The following is a 21428-nucleotide window of genomic DNA, read 5'->3' as shown; positions in this document are numbered from 1 at the left end:
AGAACTCTAAGACAGCATGGCCCCGGGGAAACAGCAGTTTCCAGCTCTCACTTGCACAGTCAGTAACCAATGTCTAAGGGACCTGAAGTTCTGGCATAATCAAAGATTTCCAACCAAGTTAGTCCATGCTGCTCTGTGGCTCCCATGCCCCTGGCCCCGTCAGGGGTTACAGGAAAGCCACCTGATGGTTTTTGCAAGAGCTAATTCTGACCTAGGAGCCCATTGCCATGAGCTAGCAGAGTGAACACGGTTCAGGTCTCCCCTGCCATAGACCCCAGGTCTCAACGGAGAAAGTGGAAGAGAAACTTCCGTATCCACCCTCAGAGGTGTTAAGACATGGGCAGTGCAGAGACACAGGAAATATTTGCAGCAGGCTGGCTTTCAAACATGGCCTGGCCCATTTAGGCCCACGCTATGCCTGTCCCTTTGAGTTGGAGGTGGCTCAGGGAGAGAAATCCTAAGTGAGAGGCTGTGGATCCCTAACGAGCTGACGGTACCTTGTCCCGCCCGCTCATTCACTTCATCTGCATCCTGGAATTTGGTCACTTGTGTGAACAAGGTGGAGCGGTCCAGTGGCCAGCCGTTCTTCCGGCAGGTGGCCTGCACCAGCGCCGTGAGGTAGGACTCAGGGATGTGCAGCCCCGAGAGCCACATCACGCTGGGCTCGCTCTCGGTCACCTGGAGAGAAGAGAGGGCAAGTGCTGGAAGCCTGGGGCTGCCATCCAATGCCAGGTCAAAGCTGGCCTGGAAGTTTAGTTTATGATAAAAGACGTATTTCACCTAAGTGGCAAAAGATGGCGTTGGCACAACTGGCCGCCTGTCTGAGAAAAACAATCTGGACTGCCACATTCCAGGCAGATCAAAGATTTAGATATAAAAATAAATAAAACCACTAAAGTACTGGGCCACATCTCCAATGAATGCTTTCATATCGTGGAGTAGGAAATACAAAGCCCAGGATAAAAAAGAAAAGCCTTGTAGGTTTGACTACGGAAAAATGTAAAGCTTTTCTGTGGAAAAAATACCGTAAGCAAAGTCAAGACTTATGACAAGCTTGGAGAAATATCTGCAACACTGGCAGACCAAGGGCTAATTTCTTTGATTTGCAAAGAGCTCTTAAACATCAGTGAGAAAGATGGAGGCCTCACTAAAAATGAAATCCAGATACAAAAGGACAATTCACAGAAAAACACAAAATGTCTGTAAAGCATGCGAAATACGCTCAGACTCACCATAATTAAAGACATGCAAAACAATGAGATATTATTTTCACCTATCAGGGAGACAGTGATCCAAAATGTTAAGAACGCAGCATTGCAGCGGAGTGAGGAAAGAAGCACTCTCATAGATTGTGGTTTCAGCCTTTCCAAGAACCATCCAACAAGAGCTATCAAAATTTAAAATGCACACGCTCTTTGATCCAACTCTTCCACTGTCAGAATTTACCCATGGAATATACCCCTATGCATATTCATATACATGTGCACCAGAATGTTATTTGTATTAGCAAAAAAAAAAAATGGTAACCACCGAAATGTAGGCAGTTACCATATTTTTAGGATACAGAAGGAGGAGAAAGGATATGAAACATTTGTACAATGGCATACTCTAAAAAAGAACGAGCTAGCTGTGTACTAATATGGAACAAGTGCCAAGATATACACTTAGATAAAATAATCGGGTATGTAAGAGTATGCTTCAAAGTCTTCAAAAGAAAAGGAAAAACAAAAGATACAGATAGGCTTGTAAGAATCTCAGACCATTTCCAGAGCACCCAATAAACTTTAACAGAGGTTACTGCTGGGCAATGGAAAGAGGGGATTGGGAGGTGGTTTGAGGAGTCTAGGCTGACACCTGAATCGGCAGAGAGGAGGCGGTGACGTGCCACTTACCCACAACATGTACTGGCTGAACCGCCGCAGGAAGTAGACCATCCAGTTTCCAAGGGACTTTAAGGTGTCAGGAGCAAGCCTTCTCCAGATATTAGGGATATGCCCGATAAAAAGAGACCTGGCCACATCATCTAACTCATTGCTCATTCCAACTTCTCCAGCCAAGGCCTATTTAGAATCAAGAGCAATCGGGCAGGACTCTATCAGAACCCCAGGTGCCACGTATCTAGGCAGTAATCTGCACGAGAGACAGGCTCACCCTTTGAAGTTCAGCCAGAGACTTGGTCATCCGGACCACAAGCTTGTTGAAGCGTTCCAGCTCCTGCAGGAGCACCACCGAAGTGGGGGAGAGTCCTGTTCCGAGGCGCTTCCTCACCTGGTCCAAGTCAAAGACTTTGGGCATCTTGTTTTCTATTTCTTTGGCCACTTGGCCAATATAATCATCGCGGCTGATACCACTGCTGGATTCCCCTAAAACCAGGACACTTCTCAGAGAAAGCAAGGCATCTACATGCAGAACCAGAGCCTCCTGAGCCTTCCAGTTCTGGGAAAGGCATCAGCAACGTGGGAGGGCTACAAGAAGCAATCGTAAAACCCCAATCAAACTAATGAAGTCCTCCTGAGTAGAGTTTACCTGTCTGAGGCTGCAGCTCCAGCAGGTGAGCCCACATGTCTCGAGCCGCCTGCGTGTAATAGCCAATCTCAGCGTTGGGGTGGAGACCAAACACTTCTGGCGTGTTGGCAAGCGGGAGGGCCTCGATGGCTTCTGCAATCAGAACAACGGAGGTGGCACTGTCCAGCCACCTGTGCTTTCTCAGGGCCCACAGCCTCAAAGTCTCCAGACATGCAAGACTAATTTCCACTGTTTAGAGGGTGACTTTTTTTTTTTTTTTTTTGAGACAGGGTCTTAGTCACCCAGGCTGAAGTGCACTGACATGGTCATTGATCACTACAGCCTCGACCTCCTGGGCTCAAGCTCTTCTCCCATCTCAGCCTCCCAGGTAGCTGGTACTACAGGTATTCACCACCACACTCAGCTAATATTTTTGTTTTTTGTTTTTGTTTTGATTTTTCGTTTATTTTTTGTAGAGATGGGATCTTGCATGGTTGCCCAGGCTGGTCTTGAACTTCTGGGCTCAAGCGATCTGCCCTTCTTGGCCTTCCAAAGAAGGGATTACAGGTGCGAGCCACCATGACCGGCCAATGACATGTTTTTAATGCAAAAATTCTACACTACCACACCCAGTCCAGCCGTATGTTCATCTTTTACGAAAATGGCTCAGTGAGCTTCACTGTGGCCATTCTGCCCTTCCAGGTGGAACCTGATTTATTTACCATCATTCCAGGATGGGAAATCTGAACTCTATCAGTCAGCTCTGCAGCCAGGAAGCGTCTGCCGAGCCACCTAACAGGCTTAACAGACCACACCTGACCAGCCGAGGAGCCCCCACCAGGAGAGGAGCCGGTTGAAATGTATGGTCTCCCTTAGAAAAAGCCTTGAAAACATCTTTTCATGTCTGAGAAATCTCACCAACAAATTTCTCCTTTTCATCACCAACAGGGATTTTGTAGTCCACTTCCTTGTTCCGGAAGAAGTGGAATGGCTGGAAAGTATCAAAAATGAAGTCCCCCAGGTACTCATCCATGTAGATGGTCAGGATGCGGCGATCAAAGCTGTCGATGGCCCGTCCTCCATACATGACCTGAAATTAGAGGGCCTGAGAGCCAGCCAGGAGCTCAGAACCTACTGTGTGCACCCTGGGGGCCCGGGGCCAGAGGCTCGCCCAGGGTCAAGAGACTCCAGCAGCCTGGCTGCTGCAAGGCTCGAACCTGTTGACTTGCATAACCTTTCGGGCCACTGTTCACACAATTGATCTGTGGCTTTGCTGGCTTCCCAAGGGATAGGGCCCAAAGCAGTAAGAAACCCTCAGGAAGTGTTGGGAGCTCCTGTGCAGCAGGCAAAGTCCGCCAAACACATCAAACAAACAGCTGAAGAAGCCAGCAGCTGCTTCTGTCTTTGGAATTGATGTCACTGCCTGAGCCGTGTGCAGACCACCGGGGATGCTTCCTGTGAGCTCTGTATACAGCAACAGCTGAGGCAAGGGGCTAGAGGATGCCTCGCCTGGATCCCCAGCCATGGATCCAGCTCAGGGAACCTCCGTGTGAACAGAGCTCACTTAGGACAAAGAACAACCAGGTGAGAGCAGAGAGAATGTCACAGAAACCCAAGGGGAACACAGGGGCAGAAGAGGCTGGTTCTGAGGGCTCAGGAAAATAGGGGCACGAGGCCACAGCTCTGTAGCCCCAGAGGCACCTGCGGAAGGATCCCCGGTCACCCCTACCTCTCCAATTAGGTACTTGAGGCTGCCCCACGGGATCCTTGGGTCCCGTTGCTGGAAGGCTTTCGTTAAGTATGTGTTCAGAATTTCCATGCAGACCTTGAAAGAAGAGAACACGCTCAGTTATACTGAAACCCACCAAGCTGTTCACATTCTGATACTTTTCTGAAAAGGCTGCTGGGAACGGTGCAACCCTGCTGTGGTTGAACCCGGAGGAAAGTCGGGAGGAAGTGGGCCGCCTAAGGAAGCCATTTCCAAGGAGAAGCAGCCGCTGTCACCTGGAAGTCAGACTCATTGAAATCATAGTACACGTTCCAGCCAATCTTCCCAAACTTCCTTCTCTCCTGCACCACAGCATGAAAGAACGCCAGCACGTAGACCAGCGGCTTGAAGGCAGGGTGCGGGCACTGGTCCAGCATTTCGTGAGAGATCTTGAAGTAAGTTGCCCTCATGTTGAGTTTCAGCCCATTGGGTGGCTCGGTGACAACCTTCAGAAGAGAAGAAAACACACAGTGATGGAGACCGCAGGCCCACAAGCTTGGAAGAGTGTGCACAATGCAGGCACTGCGCTTTCCTTCCTCTCTACGGAGCCATCTGTCTGAGACCTCCAATAGCTAAAGTCTCTTGTCCAGGGCCCAGGCTGAGAAGTTAAAGGACTAGATGTTCTGGCTCTCAGGGTCAAGGGTCAAGAGTCCTTGACCTTCCTCTGAACCATGAGTTCCTTTACTGTATATAAAATGAAAGTAAAGTCTTCCCTCCACCTCCCCAGAGAGAGAGAGAGACAGAGAATGACAAAACCTTTCCAAAAGAATTTCCTGGAGAATAAATTAAATGGGGCATGTAAACCACCTGAAACTCCTGCAGTCAGCACTAGCGAACTGCAGGCTGTGTGGGGGGGGCCGTGAAGTTTATGAAAAGTAGCGTAGATGTTGTTAGGGACACATGCAGAATTGGTAGAGATAGACCTGGGAGTCACAAACACCCAACCCAGGACAGCGGCTCCCTCTAAAGAGAGGTGGGATTGAGAAGGGTTTCAACCGCAAGGTTTCACCTGCAGCCTAAGGTTTATTTCTACACAGACACAAGCACGCCCCGGCCCCAGAGCAGCATGCAGGTGTTCTGAGAAGCTGCGTGCTGGCATGTTGATGTCCATCCTGAAGCCAGACCTTTAGGGACTTCTGCAGAATCCCAATGGGGAAGCCCTTGGTGGGGTCCGTGGTGAGCCACAGGCGGAAGTCTGGGTGGGGCTTGGTGATCCTCTCCAGGGACTTCTCCAGATCTTTCAGCCACTTGACCAGGAGGTGGCAGTTCTGCAGCATCAGCCATTGCCCCCGAGCCACCGCCGTCTCCAGCAGCTGCAGGGCCACCTGCGCCGGGGGAGAGGGAAGAGGAGAGGGGTTGGCATCCAAACCCAACCCCGTGCTCTCCAGAGACCCACTCCACACCCACAGAAGGGCGATGGCAGCTCCAGCAGAAGCCAAAAGCAAGCCGAGGATCCAGGAGCTACAGGCGGAGCCTTCAAATAAACCATCTTTGAGAAACCCCATGGGCCCCGTGGGTGCACTGAGCTGGTCACACCCAGCCTGGAAGATGGGTGAGCATTTTGCACTCATCGGCCTCCCTGGCCCTGGAAGTGCCAGCTCCTCCCACACAGTCGCTCCTGTCCCCTGAGGACTCCTGAGCAGGGCTGCAAGAGACCAGCTAAAGCCCACCAGGAAGTCGGGACTGTCCTGGCCACTGTAAGATCTTCAGGGCCCTAGGCCTGGAAAACAATCACCATGTCCCCTCCCAAATGTAATTCAAAGCACAAACAAGCTAAACACCCAAATCAAGCCTTGCTTTCTGAAATGGCTTAAAACACATGAGTGCTGACGTTTCAATAGCTTATTTCAGTGTTATGGTTGAGAGAGCTGGCCCGCCTTGCTGGTGCCCAGGGCTTGCCTCCTGGGCCATCCAGCATGGGTATTGCCATCCTCATCTCACCCAGGGGCTTTCAGCAGTAGAGGGGCTTACCCAAAGCCTCACAGTTCATAGCGAAGCCAGGACTGGCAGTCAGCTCCCTCTGACCCCAACACGCCCGCCTGCAACCATCACACTTACTGATGCACGGACTTTTCCTGCAAGCTTTGTCCCACATTGTACTGAACTTGTGTAGCAAGTTCTAGCAGGGAGCACTGTGATGCAGAGAGGCAAGACCTCAGCAAAGAAAGCTCACTGGCTCAGAAGGGTAGGAGGATTTGCACCACAGTTCTGTCCTGAATGGTCCTGGGCTCAGCCTCTCTCCACCCACTCCCTTGGCCATGCAATTGGGGCCATAATAATCCTGATCCACAATGAGGCTGTTCAGGGACTAAGGAAGGTAAGGACTGTGTGTGAAAGGGCTTTGAAAACAGCACAGCCTGAGCATCGTGGCTCATGCCTGTGATCCCAACGCTTTGGGAGGCCGAAGTGGGAGGATCGCTTGAGCCCAGGAGTTCAAGACCAGCCAGGGCAACATGGTGACGTGTTTGTATTTTTCTCTACAGAAAATACCAAAAAAATTAGCCAGGCATGGTGACGCATGCCTGTAGTCTCAGCTGCTACTGGGGAGGCTGAGGCAGGACGCTCACTTCACAATCAGGAGGTTGAGGCTGCAGTGAGCTATGATCGCACCACTGCACTCCAGCCTGGGTGACAGAGCGAGACCCTGTCTCAAAAAGAAAAGGAAAAAAAAAGAAAACAGCACAGCACCATGATCACAACACGAGGTTGTGAAATCATAACTATTATTGTCATCTTCCCAGTGTTTCATTACTGCTTCTTAGCTCGGAAATGCATCCAACTTATTTGTGGCGTGGCACTCTCAGCTTAAATCCAGGTTAGCTCCTTCTTAGCAGACACCAGGGACCTCCCCTAAACGTAGAGCTTGTTCCTTTCAGCCACAAATTACCTTTTCTTGACCTTGACCCATTGCAAGGAATTTGAGGCGATTTCCTCCAAAACCACTTCGCTCTGCTAATTTCATAAGATCAGTGGCAGGGTCGGAGCCAGGACTCAGGATAAACACAACGGGCGAATGTGGAGTGCTCTGCTCAAAAACAGCTTCAAAGCTGATCATTGGGGGCTGCACATACCTGGTGAAAGAAACACAGTCAGAAAACTCTCCCGCGAGGACAGCTCCAGACCAGGGGCTGGTCTGTCTGATCAGCGCTGCCTCCTCCGGTGTCCAGAACCTTCTGACCACTCCTCTGGGATAGCTCGTTGCAGTCTTCCCTGTTTTAGATTCTAGTTTCTATGCACGTCTCCCACCCTGATGGGGAACTCCTGAGTGGCAGGGACTTCTCTGTACCCCCTCACACTCGATTCAGTTGGTTTGTGCTGAGCTGGGCACCTCAGCTTGCCCTCCAGGTGGGCCTGCCCATGGCACAAAACCCTGAGGTTCCACAGGCGTGTCCTGAATGGTCCACATCTTGAGTTTTGAGTTCTGTGTTTTGTGTGTGGGTTTTTTCTTTTTCTTTTTTTTTTTTTTAAATTGAAAGATATAATCTCACTCTGTTGCCCAGGCTGGAGTACAGTGGTACTATCACAGCTCACTGCAGCCTCAAACTCTTGGGCTCAGGCAATCCTCCCACCTCAGCTTCCTTAGTAGCTTGACTACAGGTGTGCGCCACCACGCCTGGCTAATTTTTTTTTATTTTTTATTTTTTAGAGGCAGTATCTCACTATGTTGCCCAGGCTGGGTCTCGAACTCCTGGCCTCAAGCGATCCTCCCACATCAGCTTCCTGAAGTGCTGGGATTACAGGTGTGAGCCACCGCACCGGACCCAGATGTGCGTTTTAAAATTCATTGCAAACACAAAGATACTGGGATATTTCAGGAAAAAATCTGAAGTCCTAGCTTCTTTCAGAGTCAGAGGATCCAGCCACTGTGGGTTCCCAATGGCACCTGGTATCAGTCAGCAGGAGCTAAGGGCAGCTGCCCAGGGACCAGGACCCCACCCAGCCTCCTCACTCACTGCCACGGCCTGCTGGCTACAAGGGCACATCTGAGCTGCAGCCCCACGCGCTCCGCCTGGCTTCGTACCCCATGCTACAGCTACATTGTCCAGTGCGATGGCCGTGAGGCACAGCACTTAAAATGTGGCTAGCCCCAATTGAGATGTGCTGTAAGTGTGAATTCACACAGGATTTTGTAGACTTAATACCAAAAAAAAGCATGTAAAATGTCTCAATCATGTTCATATTGATTATACATTCAAATGATAATTTTAATATATTCATTTAAATAAAATGTTATTACAATTAATTGCGCCCATTTCTTTTCTAATGTAGCTACTAGAACTTTCAAAACTGCATATGTGGCTCACATTGAATTTCTTATGACTAGCGCTGTTCTAGAATATTGAAGAATTCTAGAATATTGGCTATCGAATATTGTACAGCAGGGTGGCGACAGCTGTCTCGGGAGCTGGTCAGCCTCTGCTTTCTTTGAGTCCAAGGTGGGAGGACGCTAGAGATTCCACCCCACAGAAAGTGGCAAATCAACAAAACGACACACTTACTTCTCTCCCATTGTTACAGTCACATAGTCAGTCACGGCCCGATAGACCCGATCCACACGGAAACAGCGCAAAATAAGCAACTTCTGGAAAGGGGTGATGTTGTTATCGTAACCCAAGGGGAAGGGAAACTGCTCCAGTGAATCCAGGTCATACCACTGGGAAAAGCAGAATATTCATTGTGCGTCAACTCAGAAATGACATAGGTCCCCATTTGTGTGTGACGGTGGCAAAAGCCACTGGAAAGGGATGAGAATCCATAGGTGTACTAACTGAAGGCCACCTGGTCAGATCTGTCATTCTCTACCCCCAAAGGCTATGACATTGAGAAAGGAGCAACTAAGTCTTATTCACTGAGTCCCCAGTGCCCATCAAGGGACATGGTACATGGCAGATGCCCAACAACTATTTCTTGGATGGACGTGTGCGTAGGTGCATGGATGAGTGGGTGCATGGATGGATGGATGGATGGATGGATGGATGGATGGATGGATGGGTAGATGGGTGGGTGGGCAGATGGGTAGATGAATGGGTCAGTGGGTAAATGGATGGATGGGTGGGTGGGTAGGTGGATGGATGGATGGATGGATGGACGGACGGACAGGTAGATGGTTGGATCTCCCATACAACTAGCTGAATTAGCCAAAGGAGAATTCCAATCAGGGAGTTACAGGGCATCAATTACACACTGAATGGGTTACTCAAAGGAGTGTCTTCTCTTAAGGGGTTGGGCCACAGTTGAGGTTTGGAGATTGTTGACATGTGGGGAAGGAGAGGAGGAGAAAGGGAACATGGGCTCACCTCCTGCCAGACAGTCTGATTATTCTCAACATCATCAGGAAGTTGCCCAAAGTTGTCTGAAAACATTTCTGATAAAAGAATGATATCTTCCCATCCTTGGTCAGACAACCAAGCGCAGGGCTTTTTTCTTTTGCTTTTCTCCAGGGAAATGTTTCCTAATCACAACAGAAGAGAAGCAAACAGCCATTGTACCACTAACACAAAGCAAGCAACTCTGCTTCGACTTCTCCCACTTTTGGGAAAAGTCCACTTCTCAAGAAGGAGACTGGAAACAGGAAGTGGCCCGGGCTTGCCCTCGTCACCGCCAGTTACACCAACCAGGCGCTCAGTGCAGCATCCAGCTTCCAGCCTCAGGATGGCCCCGAGACAGAGGCTGGCTGCTCCGATTTCAACCAGAGCCATTTCTGAGGCTGGAATGATCAACTGAAATAGTGAAAAATGCAGTGCTGTTGGAAGCCAAGTTTTAAGGAAAATTTTTGTTATTGTTTGTTTCAATAGACAAACATATACATGTATCATGTGGGCAAGGAGATGGGAGGAATGAAGCTAGGCAAATTCATTACCTTTTAAAAAGAAATCTAGTTCTTCTTGAGGGACTCTCCCTTCTGCTTGTTCTATCTTGATGGTCATATTAAAAGAAAAGAGTAGCTTGTGCCTCTCAAACAGCCCTGGAGGGAAACATCAGATGAGTATTGATTTCTTAAAATTCATTTTTAAAAAACTGAGTTTCTTACGCACACTGTGCTTAAACGTAAGATAAATGAAACACTCGAACTGTATGGCTGCATTTACCCCTCTTTGCACCTAATGTCCATGAATATCTAAGTGCAAGAAAGATGAGCTCAGTTCCTAGGTCATGCCCCAGTCTGTAGTGACATGCTCCTGTATGTAACGGAAATGGCCGTGTCTACAGGAGGTAAAATCACACCAACCTGGGAAGAGGAAAAGCCAGTGAGGGGCAGTACAGCAGGGGCCGCCCTCTCCACCGAAGGCAGGTTGTTTGCCTGACTCCATGGCATTTGTGTCCATTAGAGTCTAGAAGAGGTGTTGGCAAACTTTCTACAAAGGGCCAGATAGTAAATATTTTTGGCTTTGGAAGCTAGATGGTCTCTGTCATAACCACTCAACTCCGCCATTGTAGTGCAAAAGCAACCATAGACAATATGTATACAAATGGATATGGCCCTGTTCCAATAAAACTTTATTTACAAAAGCAGGCAGTGGGCCAGATTTGGATGCTGGCTAGGGGGTTGCCAACCTCTATTGCAGAGGACACACACTCCATCAACAGACTCTTTATTGATGGATGCAAAATACCAGCTTTCTTCTTTTTTGCTTTTTAACAGAAGACATGTGTTCCTGGAAAAAAAAATTGTTTAAGTCAAAATTTGTAATTTGAATTCTACTTTATATGTGTTAGGAGGGTTGGCTACTTAAGTGAGCCCTATAGAAACAATCTCTTTTCTGCCCAACTGTTAAGGGCTAAATTATATTTCTCCAAACTTCCTATGTTGAAGCCCCAACTTCCAGTACCTGAGAATATGACAGTATTTGGAGACAGGGTCTTTAAATAGATGATTAAGTTCAAATGAGGCCATTAAGGTGGGCCCAGTCCAACCTCACTGGTGTCCTTATAAGAGGAGGAAATTTGGACACACAGAGACACCAGGGATTCACACGCAGAGAAGAAAGACCTTGTGTGGACAGAGCAGGAAGACAGCCTCCTACAAGCCAAGGGGAGCATCCTAAGGAGAAACGAAACCTACCGAAACCTTGATTTTGGACTTCTGACCTCCAAAACTATGAGAAAATAAATTTCTGTTGCTTAAGCCACCCAGTCGGTGGTATTTTGTTATGGCAGGCATGGCAAACTAATACACCAAACACTGGTGCATGGAAAATATCACTGTCAGTACAGTGTCTCAGCAGAAGAGGACTGGAAAGGGACACGAGTGTGTCCTACCCACCCTCTGCTTCCTAAAGGTCACTCTACAGGCCCCTGGTTAAAAATGGTCATTCTGAGTTTATCCCAACTCCTTTCCAAAAACCAACTGAAATGGTGAGTTTTTTTGTTTGTTTGTTGTTTTTGTGCAGTGGCGCGATCTCGGCTCACTGCAACCTCCGCCTCCCGGGTTCAAGCCATTCTCCTGCCTCAGCCTCCCCAGTAGCTGGGACTACAGGTGCCTGCCAACACGCCCAGCTAATTTTTGGCCAGGATGGTCTCCATCTCTTGACCTCATGATCCGCCCGCCCTGGCGGCCCAAAGTGCTGGGATTACAGGAGTGAGCCACCACGCCTGGCCTAATGGTGAGTTTTTTAAAAAGGTATAAGCTCCCAGAAAATTGGAGAAAAGACAGTAGCAATAAAATTTTGCAAGCTAGGCCAGGTGTGGTGGCTCACATCTGTAATCCTAACACTTTGGGAGGCCGGGGTGGGCAGATCACTTGAGATCAAGAGTTCGAGACCAGCCTGGCCAACATGGCAAAACCCTGTCTCTACTAAAAATACTAAAAATTAGCTGAGTGTGGTGGTAGGTGCCTGTAATCCCAGCTACTTGGGAGGCTGAGGCAGGAGAATCACTTGAACCCAGGAGGCGAAGGTTGCAGTGAGCTAAGATCGCACCACTGCACTCCAGCCTGGGCAACAGAGTGACATTCTGTCTCAAAAAACAAAACAACAAAAAAAAAAACTGCAAGCTACAGACAGATGGACAAGTGATAACTGATTTAGCAGAGCTGAGAAAGTTGACTCTCACATGAGGAGGAGATAAAGCTGAGATGCAAACCACAGAACGCATCAAAAGCTCAGGAACTGGCAGTACCAGATCCTTTGGAAGTGTGGGTGAATATGGGCTAAAAACAGGAAGATGGGTGGACAGCTTGTTTGACAAGCCGTCAGATCCCAGATCCCCTCTCACTCCATGCTGCCAGGCAACTGCCTGCCCCACCCAAGTGAACTTTGGAAAAGATAAAGCAGGGTCTCTGGACAGGGGAACACCAGGCATAGTTGAGGGTAAACCGTACTGAAAATATGGCTTTCAGTGAACGTTTTCACGATGAATGCTGAAATCGACAGCCTTCTTTTCTCACTTGGTTCCACGAAGGCTGGCAGCCAGGATTACATACTCTAGGAAAAGGCTGAAGACTCTTCACTGGGGAATCCTAAAGTCTCATGAGAAAAGAACTACATGTATTGGCATTTGAGAGTTCCTCCAATGACACACTACAGAGAGGCGAGCGCAAAATTCAGACGACGGGAAACAACCCAGCAACCAGGTAGGTTTCTTCCACAGATAAATGCAAGGGGTGGGGCAGACACGGTGGCTTATGCTTCTAATCCCAGCACTTTGGGAGGCCAAGGCAGGAGGATCCCTTAAGCCCAGGAGTTCAAGATCAGCCTGGGCAACATGGCGAGACCACCATCTCTACAAATTTTTTTAAAAAATTAGCCAGGCATGGTGGCATGCACCTGTAGTCCCAGCTACTGAGGAGGCTGAAGTGAGAGGATCACTTGAGCCTGGGAGGTGGAGGTTGCAGTAAGCTGTGATTGTGCCACTGCACCCTAGCCTGGGCATCAGAGCCAGACCCTGTCTCCAAAAATAAACAAACAAAAATAAAAATAAATGCAAGGGGGAAAAGAGAGAAATTAAGTGACACAACCAATTATAATGTATAGACCTTAATGAGGTCCTGATTTAAAATAATGTGAAACATGACATATAAGACAATTGGGAACATTTGAAAACCTGAATATGATGATATTCAGGAATTATTAATTTGGGGGTATGATAATGGCCTTATGTCTATGTTTTGAGATAGAATCCTTCTATTTTATAGCAGGGATGGGCAAACCACAAGCAAGGGGCCAAATCCAGCCTGCTGCCTGTTTTTGCTACTAAAGTTTTATTGGAACACAGCCATGGCCATTCACTTCCATATCATCCAATGGCTGCTTTTGTGCTACAATTGCCACCATGCCCAGTGGGGCCTGTGGCACACAACTGCAGAAGTGAGTAGTTGTGGCAGAAATCACTTAGCCTTCAAAGCCTAAAACACTTACTCTCTGACCCTTTCCAGAAAAAGTTTGCTGACCTCTGTTTTAGAGATACAAACTAACATACTTACAGATAAGTGATCTGAATATGAAGCAAATTTTCAACATAATCTGGGTTGATGGGGAACCGTGTTACATATAAACAAATCCAGAGCTGATCATTGCCAGGTGAGGGCTGCGCAGACGATCACGACACTGTTCTCTTTTGCATATGTTTTCCATAATAAAAAGTTTTTTAAAAAAATCAATGATTTAGGGGTTGAAATATACTGTAGTCACTTTGGAAAACAGTTTGGCAGTTCCTCAAAAGTTAGACATAGAATTACCCTATGACCCAGCAGTTCCCTTTCTAGATATACCCCCAAGAGAATTAAAAACACACATTCACGCAAAAACCTGCACACAAATGTTCACAGGAGCATTGCCTTAATAGCAAAACAAGCGAAACAACCCAAATGCCCATCAGGTGACGGATGGATAAACACAGTGTGGTCTGTCCATACATGGAATGTGACTCAGCCACAGACAGGAATGAAGCGCTGACACACGCAGCAACACGGATGAACCGTGAGGTCACGGAGTGGAGTGAAAGACACCAGTTATGAAGTCACACACCGTATGATGCCATTGACATGAAGTGTTCAGAGCAAGTAAATCCTTACAGATGGAAGGCAGAGTAATGAAGTCACACACCGTATGATGCCATTGACATGAAGTGTTCAGAGCAAGTAAATCCTTACAGATGGAAGGCAGAGCGGTGACTGCCAGGTACTAGGAGTGAGGGGCCAGGGGGTGACTGCTAATGGGTATGGGATTTCATTTCGGGGCTGGTGGAAACGTTCCGGAGCAAGAGAGTAGTGATAGCTGCACAACTCTATGTATATGCTATGAATCACCACCGAATGGTATATTTTTAAAGGATGAATTTATGGTATGTAAATTGTGTCTCAATAAAGCTGCTATCTTAAAATTCAGTGCTTTAAACATTCCTCTTGTAACATGAATCGCCAGACTCAAGAATGCCATTCGGAGCTGGGCATCATGGCTCACACCTCGTAATCCCAGCACTTCAGGAGGCCAAGGTGGGTGGATCGTTTGAGCTCAGGAGTTCGAGACCAGCCTGAGCAACATAGTGAAACCCCATCTCTACAAAATATACAAAAACTTAGCTGGGTGTGGTGGCATGCCTTTAGTCCCAGCTACTCTGGAGGCTGAGGTAGGAGGATCACCTGAGCCTGGGAGGTAGAGGTTGCAGTGAGCCGTGATTGCACCACTGCATTCCAGCCTGGGTGATGGAGCAAGACCCTATCTCAAAAAAAAAAAAAAAAAAAAAAGAAAGAAAGAAAGAAAAAAGAAAAAATGCCATTTGGTAACTTTCCATTTTCACAGATCACGTTTCCTTAAAGCCACATCTGGCACACCAAACTACACTAACGTGTCCTCCTCTGTGGGGAGAGCTCACCTGTGCAGCCGTAGTTATAGATGTTGAAGGTCAGCGTGTCCATGATGTTCCTCAGGCGTTTCATGAGGATGGAATCAGGCAGCGACTTCTTCAGTGACAGCCTGAAGACCTCTAAGAAGGCAATCAGGGAGTACTGGTACATGGAGTTCACCAGGGCCATCTCAGACAGGACGAAGAACAGGATGGCCCCCCTCCTGGCTGCTGGCCGGTAGCCATCCCGCAGCCTGTCGATGTCCAAGGCTGTCTTCTCCGCCAGCTTGAGTTTCTCTGAGACCTGAAGAAAAGCACAGGTGACCCTGGAAACAGGAAGACTGAGATGTGGGCAGAGGGCAGGAGGGGCAGGGGGACAGCAGAGAGGTATGTACAATGCTTCAGGGCTTTGAAAGTATCCAGGGACTGCAGGGGAGCGAGGGCACCCACCCTCTTATAGGAAGGGGTGAATATTTGTGGCTGACGCCCCTGCACCCATGGCCCCTTCCCCTAGTAACACTGCTTGTAAGTCTCCGGTACTGCCCTCTCCCTTTTCTTCCCATATGGGGTTCCACCCCGACTCCAGGAGATGTGACCCTGGCCCAGCTAACCTGAGCCTAGCATCCCCAAGCTCCCAGGGCTGCTTTGGGGTAGAAACGTGACCTAAGTGACTCTCAGGACCGTCACAGTAGGAACAGGAAGATTCTCACTTACCCCTTTGGGTTTGGACCTGAGAGGACGTGAGGCCCGACCAGTCTTATGACCATGTGGGGAGCTGGCAGAGAATGACACCAACCCAGTAGAAGGCCCAGCCCAGAAATGGACAGAAACCAGGTCCTCCTGGTATTTTTGAAGTCCTGGATCCAGCCCCACCTGAGGCCATCTCTGGACTTTTCTGCTTTCTCAGCTGATAACTTCCCTTTTGACTTAAGCCAGGCAGGGCTGGATTTTCTATCACTCTCGATTTAAAGAGACTGACCTGATGCCCAAGGGTCCCTGGGAACACCTTTAGGGCTCCCCTCCCCACAGCACATCCCAATAGAGGTGGGTTTTTAGCCCTGAGATCACAGAGCCCCATTTTCTCATTGAGCAGACAGAGAAATGGACGCTCCAACGGCGCATGCAGGCCCCGCCTGACTCACGGCCTCTTCCACTGTGGTTGCTACCTCTGTTGCCTTGGATTTGGTCTCCTCCAGGGTGTGCACCAGGTCCACATTGTCCAGCATGTTCCCCGTGGACGTGGCCAGCTCCCGAAGGAGGGAATCTTCCAGGTCCTTGAGCAGGTTCTTGTTCTCACTGGTCTCCTGGATGAGGTGCTCCCGCTGCTCCTCCAGCTCCCGCCTCTCGTAAGCCACCAGCACGCTCAGCAGCTGGTCCTCCAGGCCCTTCAGCGTAACTGTGGGGGACAGTGAGAGGCCCTCACCACCTGCGGCCCCCAACAACAGTCTCTCCCGCTGCCCTGCTGTGACGGGACAAGCTTAGCACGGGTCTCAGCCAGCAGGCCAGAGGCACGAGGATTCACTGCCCACCAAAGTCACTCTAGAGCAGCAAGGTGGCAGGCAGGAGCAAAACAGCGATGCTGTGGTGCAGAGTGGCAGACAAAAAGGAAAAAACACACTAAAATAAAACCCAGGCTTCCACGGACTGGGGTGCCATAGTTTAAAGTATACCCAGACTGGGCACAGTGGCTCATGCCTGTAATCCCAACACTTTGGGAGGCAGAGGCAGGAGGATCACTTGAGCCCAGAAGTTTGAGCCCAGACAACACAGACAAACCCCATCTGTACAAAAAAAGAAAAGAAAGTACATCCAAATCAAATTAGCCTATTTAAGCAGGAGCATGACAACCCTAGAGAATGTAAGAGATAACATCCCATTTCTATCAGAATTCAACTGAGAGGAAGAAAAAAAAATTCAACATCACAACATGTATTTTAAATACACAAATATAGAGTAACTTCCTGCCCCCACAGTCAGAGGTCCCATCCCACCCCATGTGTGAACACATGAGCCCACGGCCCCGTCTCAGTGTGACTCATGACAGGTGAGTCATGGCCTCACACCTTCTAAGTGGTACCTAATTGGTAAGAGCTGACTAGTCCAGATGTGCCTATGAGAGAATGATCTGGGGTCACTGAGTGAAATGATGTCCCATGAATGCCTTGATCTGAGGTTGCGGTCTCCCTCATAACCATCTTAATTAGCAGTGGAGGTTCTACACATTCTTACCAGTGTAATTGATCACCATAGCTTTCCCAAACACGGATGGGGAATATCTGGGATTGGCCAGCTTGGTGTTCAGGTACAGTCTGAAATTTGAATCATAGTCCACTTCCTTGTCTCCCAGGATAATAAACTGCCGTCCTTGGGAGACTTTTATATTTTTTTCTAAGACATTGTCAATCACAGGATCGATGTATTCATCAACATCACGGAACAGGAAAGGGGTCCCGTACTTTATGGACATCTCTAGCTGCTTGAGGAAGTCAGGGTCATTAAAGGAAGCGACCTGGAAGAGAAGGGAGGCAGATGCTGAAAGCCCACGTTTAACTGTGGCCCTGCCAAATATAAGGGGAGAATGGCTTGGAAGTGGGAAGTGGATGGGCCAGGAACTTGGAGGGGGCCAGAGGTGAAAGGAAGAGAGAAGCAAGGGGTATAACGCATATACACCATGAGGTCCAAGCTCAGGGCAGGATCTTGCTCAAACAGGGTAGAGAGGAAAGGAAGGGGATTCCTCAGCCCCTCTCCCGTAAGCTAGAACCCCTCCTCTTTAAGAGAGAGGGTAGATGTTGGAATTGGACTAGGGGTAGGCTGACAATTTCAGTGCTCCCTGGCAGGCTGAGGGAAGAGGGAGTCTAGAAAAGTTCCTGCCCTCATAGTATTTGCTCCCTGATAGCTCCATGTGCATTTTGGAGGCAGACTGTTCCCCTGACCTTGGAGTACCAATGGGTTTCCTCTAACAGCAGGCAAATACCTGGGATCAAGGACCAGAAAAAAATGAGGAAAAGCTAAAATTGAAAATAATTAATTTGTTCATTAGCTCAGCAAAGATTGGGCCGCCCCGGCAATTCCATTCCTAGGTATCGCCCCAAGAGAACTGAAAACACATGGCCACATAGAAACGTGTGCACCAACATTCACAGTGGCATTCTTTAAACAGCCAAAAAGTAGGACAACCCAACTGTCCCTCAGCAAATGGATGGATGAACACAATGTGTCTGTTCATACACCGGAATATCATTCAGCCCGAGGAAGGAATGACGCCCTGACGCACTACAGCAAGGACGGACCTTGAAAACATCAGGCTGAGTGAAAGGCGCCAGACACAAAAGGCCACACAGCGTCTGAGTCCATTCCTAAGAAATGTCCAGAGGAGGCACATTCACAGACGGAAAGCAGATGAGTGGCTGCCAGGGGCTCGGGGAGGGAGAAATGGAAGGACGGGAGGGGTGATGGCTAAAGGATGTAGCATTTCTTCCAGGGATAATAAAAATGTTCTGAAATTGACTCTGGTGATTGGTATACAACTCTGTAAATATACTAAAACTCAAACTGAATTGTATGTTTTCAGTGGGGGAAAGGTGTGGTATGTGAATTACATCTCAATCAAGCCATTACTCTCACCTCTCCTCCCCTGCATCCCCATCCCCCACCTCAGCTCCAAAAAATAGTGACTGAGCACCCAGACCACAAACCCCGTACTGGACAGAGGAACACGAAGCTAAGGTTGCTCACAGCCTGCGAGGGGAGAGGCAGAGTTCACGGCGGTTTGGGCTGCCCTGGCAGACCCACGGGGTGGAGGCGGAGCCCGGGGAGGGCTCCGCATGGGGGTCAGGGTGGAAGCATTTCAGCCCAGCCTCGCTGAGGCTAGGGACTGCCAGGTACAGGAGGCGGGAGGGGCATTCTCCAGAGAACAGGAATAGGGGGCAGAAGACGCCCTGGGAGGAGCCACCGTACCCGCAGATTGTTCTTCTCCTCTTTTCTCTTGATCCAGTTGAGGGCCTGCTGCTGGGGGTCGATACACAGAGGGAAGCGGCTGGCCCGGGTGGTGAGGATGCCATTCTGAACGGAGAGCTCATCGGGGGGAAGGCCCTGGGATCCCCATCTGGAAGAAACAGCCATCGGGAAATGAATTTTTCTCACCAATTTGTGAGCCAAGGGCTAAGGGTGGTAGGACTGGCCTTCCAGAACAATCTACCCATCCCCAGACCACACGAGCCTCCTCAGAGGCCAGGGAGAAGGGTTCCGTGCTGGGTTTGCAGCTTGCCCGGCCACTTCCATGCAGTCGAGCCAACTGTGGTCCTGGTGATGCCCCCCAGGCCATTGCCTCCCCCCAGGGTGACACCCATGTAGACCCCCTGTGCTAAGGTATCCCCTCCCTCCTGCTGGCTCAGGGTGCCACACACCTGCTGATCTCAACATCATCCGTGAGCAGGCTTTCCAGCCGGAAAGGCTGGCTCAGGGGGATCTCCCGCTCCAGGATGTCATTTTGCCAAATCCGATTGACCATCTCGTCACGGAACTCCCAGGTGAAGGCTCCCTCGTAGCTGAGGAAAGCCGCGCAGAGCAGGCAGTCCCCCAGCAGCTTCACGCGCCGGTGCATCAGCTCATCCAGGTCGTTCAGCCACCTGGCACGAGAGGAGAGGGAGGCTGCCGTGAGCAGTTTACCTTCTGGCCACAACCAAAAGGAACATTCCAGAAGAACCAGCTTGATACCTTGCTAACAGGGCTAGCCAGATGGAAACATGTTTTGAGATATTCTTTCCTTGTGGGGAACAGAGACCAACAGCTTATCTTGCAACTTCCCACCCTAGTGAACCTGGTATTTGGAGCCAGCATCAAGCAGGGGGCTCAGTAAAGGCCTGTGGTCTTTATTAAGCAGTAATCACATTGCGTGGATCATATTAAGTAGTAATCACGTTGTTTCCGAAGCCTTAATCAAAGACAGATAAATCAGCCCGGCAGAGCTAACAAGTTCTGGCCTCACTCAATGACAGAATTCCACCCAAGATAAAAGAAAGCATCTGTTTCATTTGTCCTCTTTCAGTAAATGCCCCAAGACTTAGGTTTAAGAAATACTGGAAATTGTTTCCCACACGCAAACAACATTTTTCAGTGTTTTCTACACCACACTTACGGATGCTAGATTCAAAATTGTTGCCCTATTTGGTGAATAAGCTGTGGCCAAGCGGTCTTGCCCATAAATATCAAACAGCCCCATCACTTAAGACTGAAGCCCAGGATTGAACAAGCCACTGGGACCCTTAGAAGGCATCTGTGTGGTGACAGAGATGGGCTTCTCCCACAGACTCTTCTAGAAAAGACCCAGGGGTTAGAGGTCACCAAGAAGTGAACACTTCCCAAACCTAGAGCACCCTGCTAAATGGTATGGATTCCCCCGTCTCCACAGCTGCACTGCCTCCTTGACCCTTAGTAATTAATAAATAACACTCAGTGCCTAATACAAACAAGAGCCTATAAAATAGCCATTAGCTGCCATAAACATGATAATAGGAACATAAGACCTGGTCACATGGTTTTCACATAAAAACACAACATGAGATAAAGAATCAACATGGCGAGAAACTCTGTGGGTGACGTCCGTTTACAAATCGCAACAGGTGGGCTCGTGAGCAGCACTGACCTGATGTTTTCTGACCCCAGACCCGAGATGAGTTTGTCTGCAGCAATCAGCCGCCTCTCCATGATCTCGGCTTCTTCCTGCAGCTTCTGCTTTTCCAGTATGGCGGCCTCATATTTGGCACCCAATGTTTCCAGCTCTTTCTGAATTGCTGCCAACTCATTCTGGATCCTTTCCAGTTCCCGTTTAGTGAGGTAAAAATTCCGCTCCAGCCTGGCCACCTAAGTGAAGACAATTTGCAAAAAGATGGGGAAAAGGACCGTGGTGGGGCCGCGATCCCATGGCCTCAAACCAGGCCACATGTCTAAACTGCTCTAACGGTGTCTGTGCTTTTCGGAGCCTCTATATGCTATGTTGAGACACGTGGCTTCTTAGTTTCTTCTTCGACTGTTTGCTGCAAAAACTCCATGTCCCATCAGAAGACACAGCACCCAAGTTATCAAATGGTTTTACTTTCATGTACTGAGGTCTCAGTAAGATGACACTGTGGTTCTAAGTCAAAAACTCAGAAGAATATACCATAGACAGTAACAGTATTTCTATTGGTTCCAAGCTTTCTGAATAATACAATTCCGAGCTATAGCGCAAGGTCACAATATGACTCAGAATGATCAAATTAACCTTATTCTCTTTGTATTTTGTGATCTTCATGTGACTTTGGCCCCGCTGCTCTCAACTGGGGTAGGTTTTGTCCCCCAGGGGACGTTTGGTACTGTCTGGAGGCATTTCTGG

At 48.9% G+C, this 21428-nt stretch overlaps 1 protein-coding gene across 1 annotated transcript in view; it reads right to left on the bottom strand.

Moving 5' to 3' along the window:
* The window catches only part of DNAH10 (dynein axonemal heavy chain 10), a 174117-nt gene that overhangs the window by 1696 nt on the left and 150993 nt on the right, over positions 1-21428 (bottom strand). Inside the window, exons 60-77 of the mRNA XM_054663807.2 lie at positions 20700-20917; positions 19462-19683; positions 19013-19160; positions 17285-17564; positions 16222-16451; positions 15086-15359; positions 10134-10238; positions 9571-9725; positions 8773-8927; positions 7161-7344; positions 5398-5598; positions 4510-4719; positions 4235-4330; positions 3424-3595; positions 2527-2658; positions 2152-2363; positions 1893-2060; positions 498-678 (exon numbers count right to left, since the gene is read on the bottom strand). Coding sequence (XP_054519782.2) covers positions 498-678; positions 1893-2060; positions 2152-2363; positions 2527-2658; positions 3424-3595; positions 4235-4330; positions 4510-4719; positions 5398-5598; positions 7161-7344; positions 8773-8927; positions 9571-9725; positions 10134-10238; positions 15086-15359; positions 16222-16451; positions 17285-17564; positions 19013-19160; positions 19462-19683; positions 20700-20917 — 3343 coding nt within the window. The remainder of the gene's footprint in view (positions 1-497; positions 679-1892; positions 2061-2151; positions 2364-2526; positions 2659-3423; positions 3596-4234; positions 4331-4509; positions 4720-5397; positions 5599-7160; positions 7345-8772; positions 8928-9570; positions 9726-10133; positions 10239-15085; positions 15360-16221; positions 16452-17284; positions 17565-19012; positions 19161-19461; positions 19684-20699; positions 20918-21428) is intronic.

The sequence above is a fragment of the Pan troglodytes genome, chromosome 10, assembly GCF_028858775.2.
Source record: "Pan troglodytes isolate AG18354 chromosome 10, NHGRI_mPanTro3-v2.0_pri, whole genome shotgun sequence".
Taxonomy (NCBI): Eukaryota; Metazoa; Chordata; class Mammalia; order Primates; family Hominidae; genus Pan; species Pan troglodytes.
This window is presented reverse-complemented; position numbering and strand designations above follow the sequence as displayed.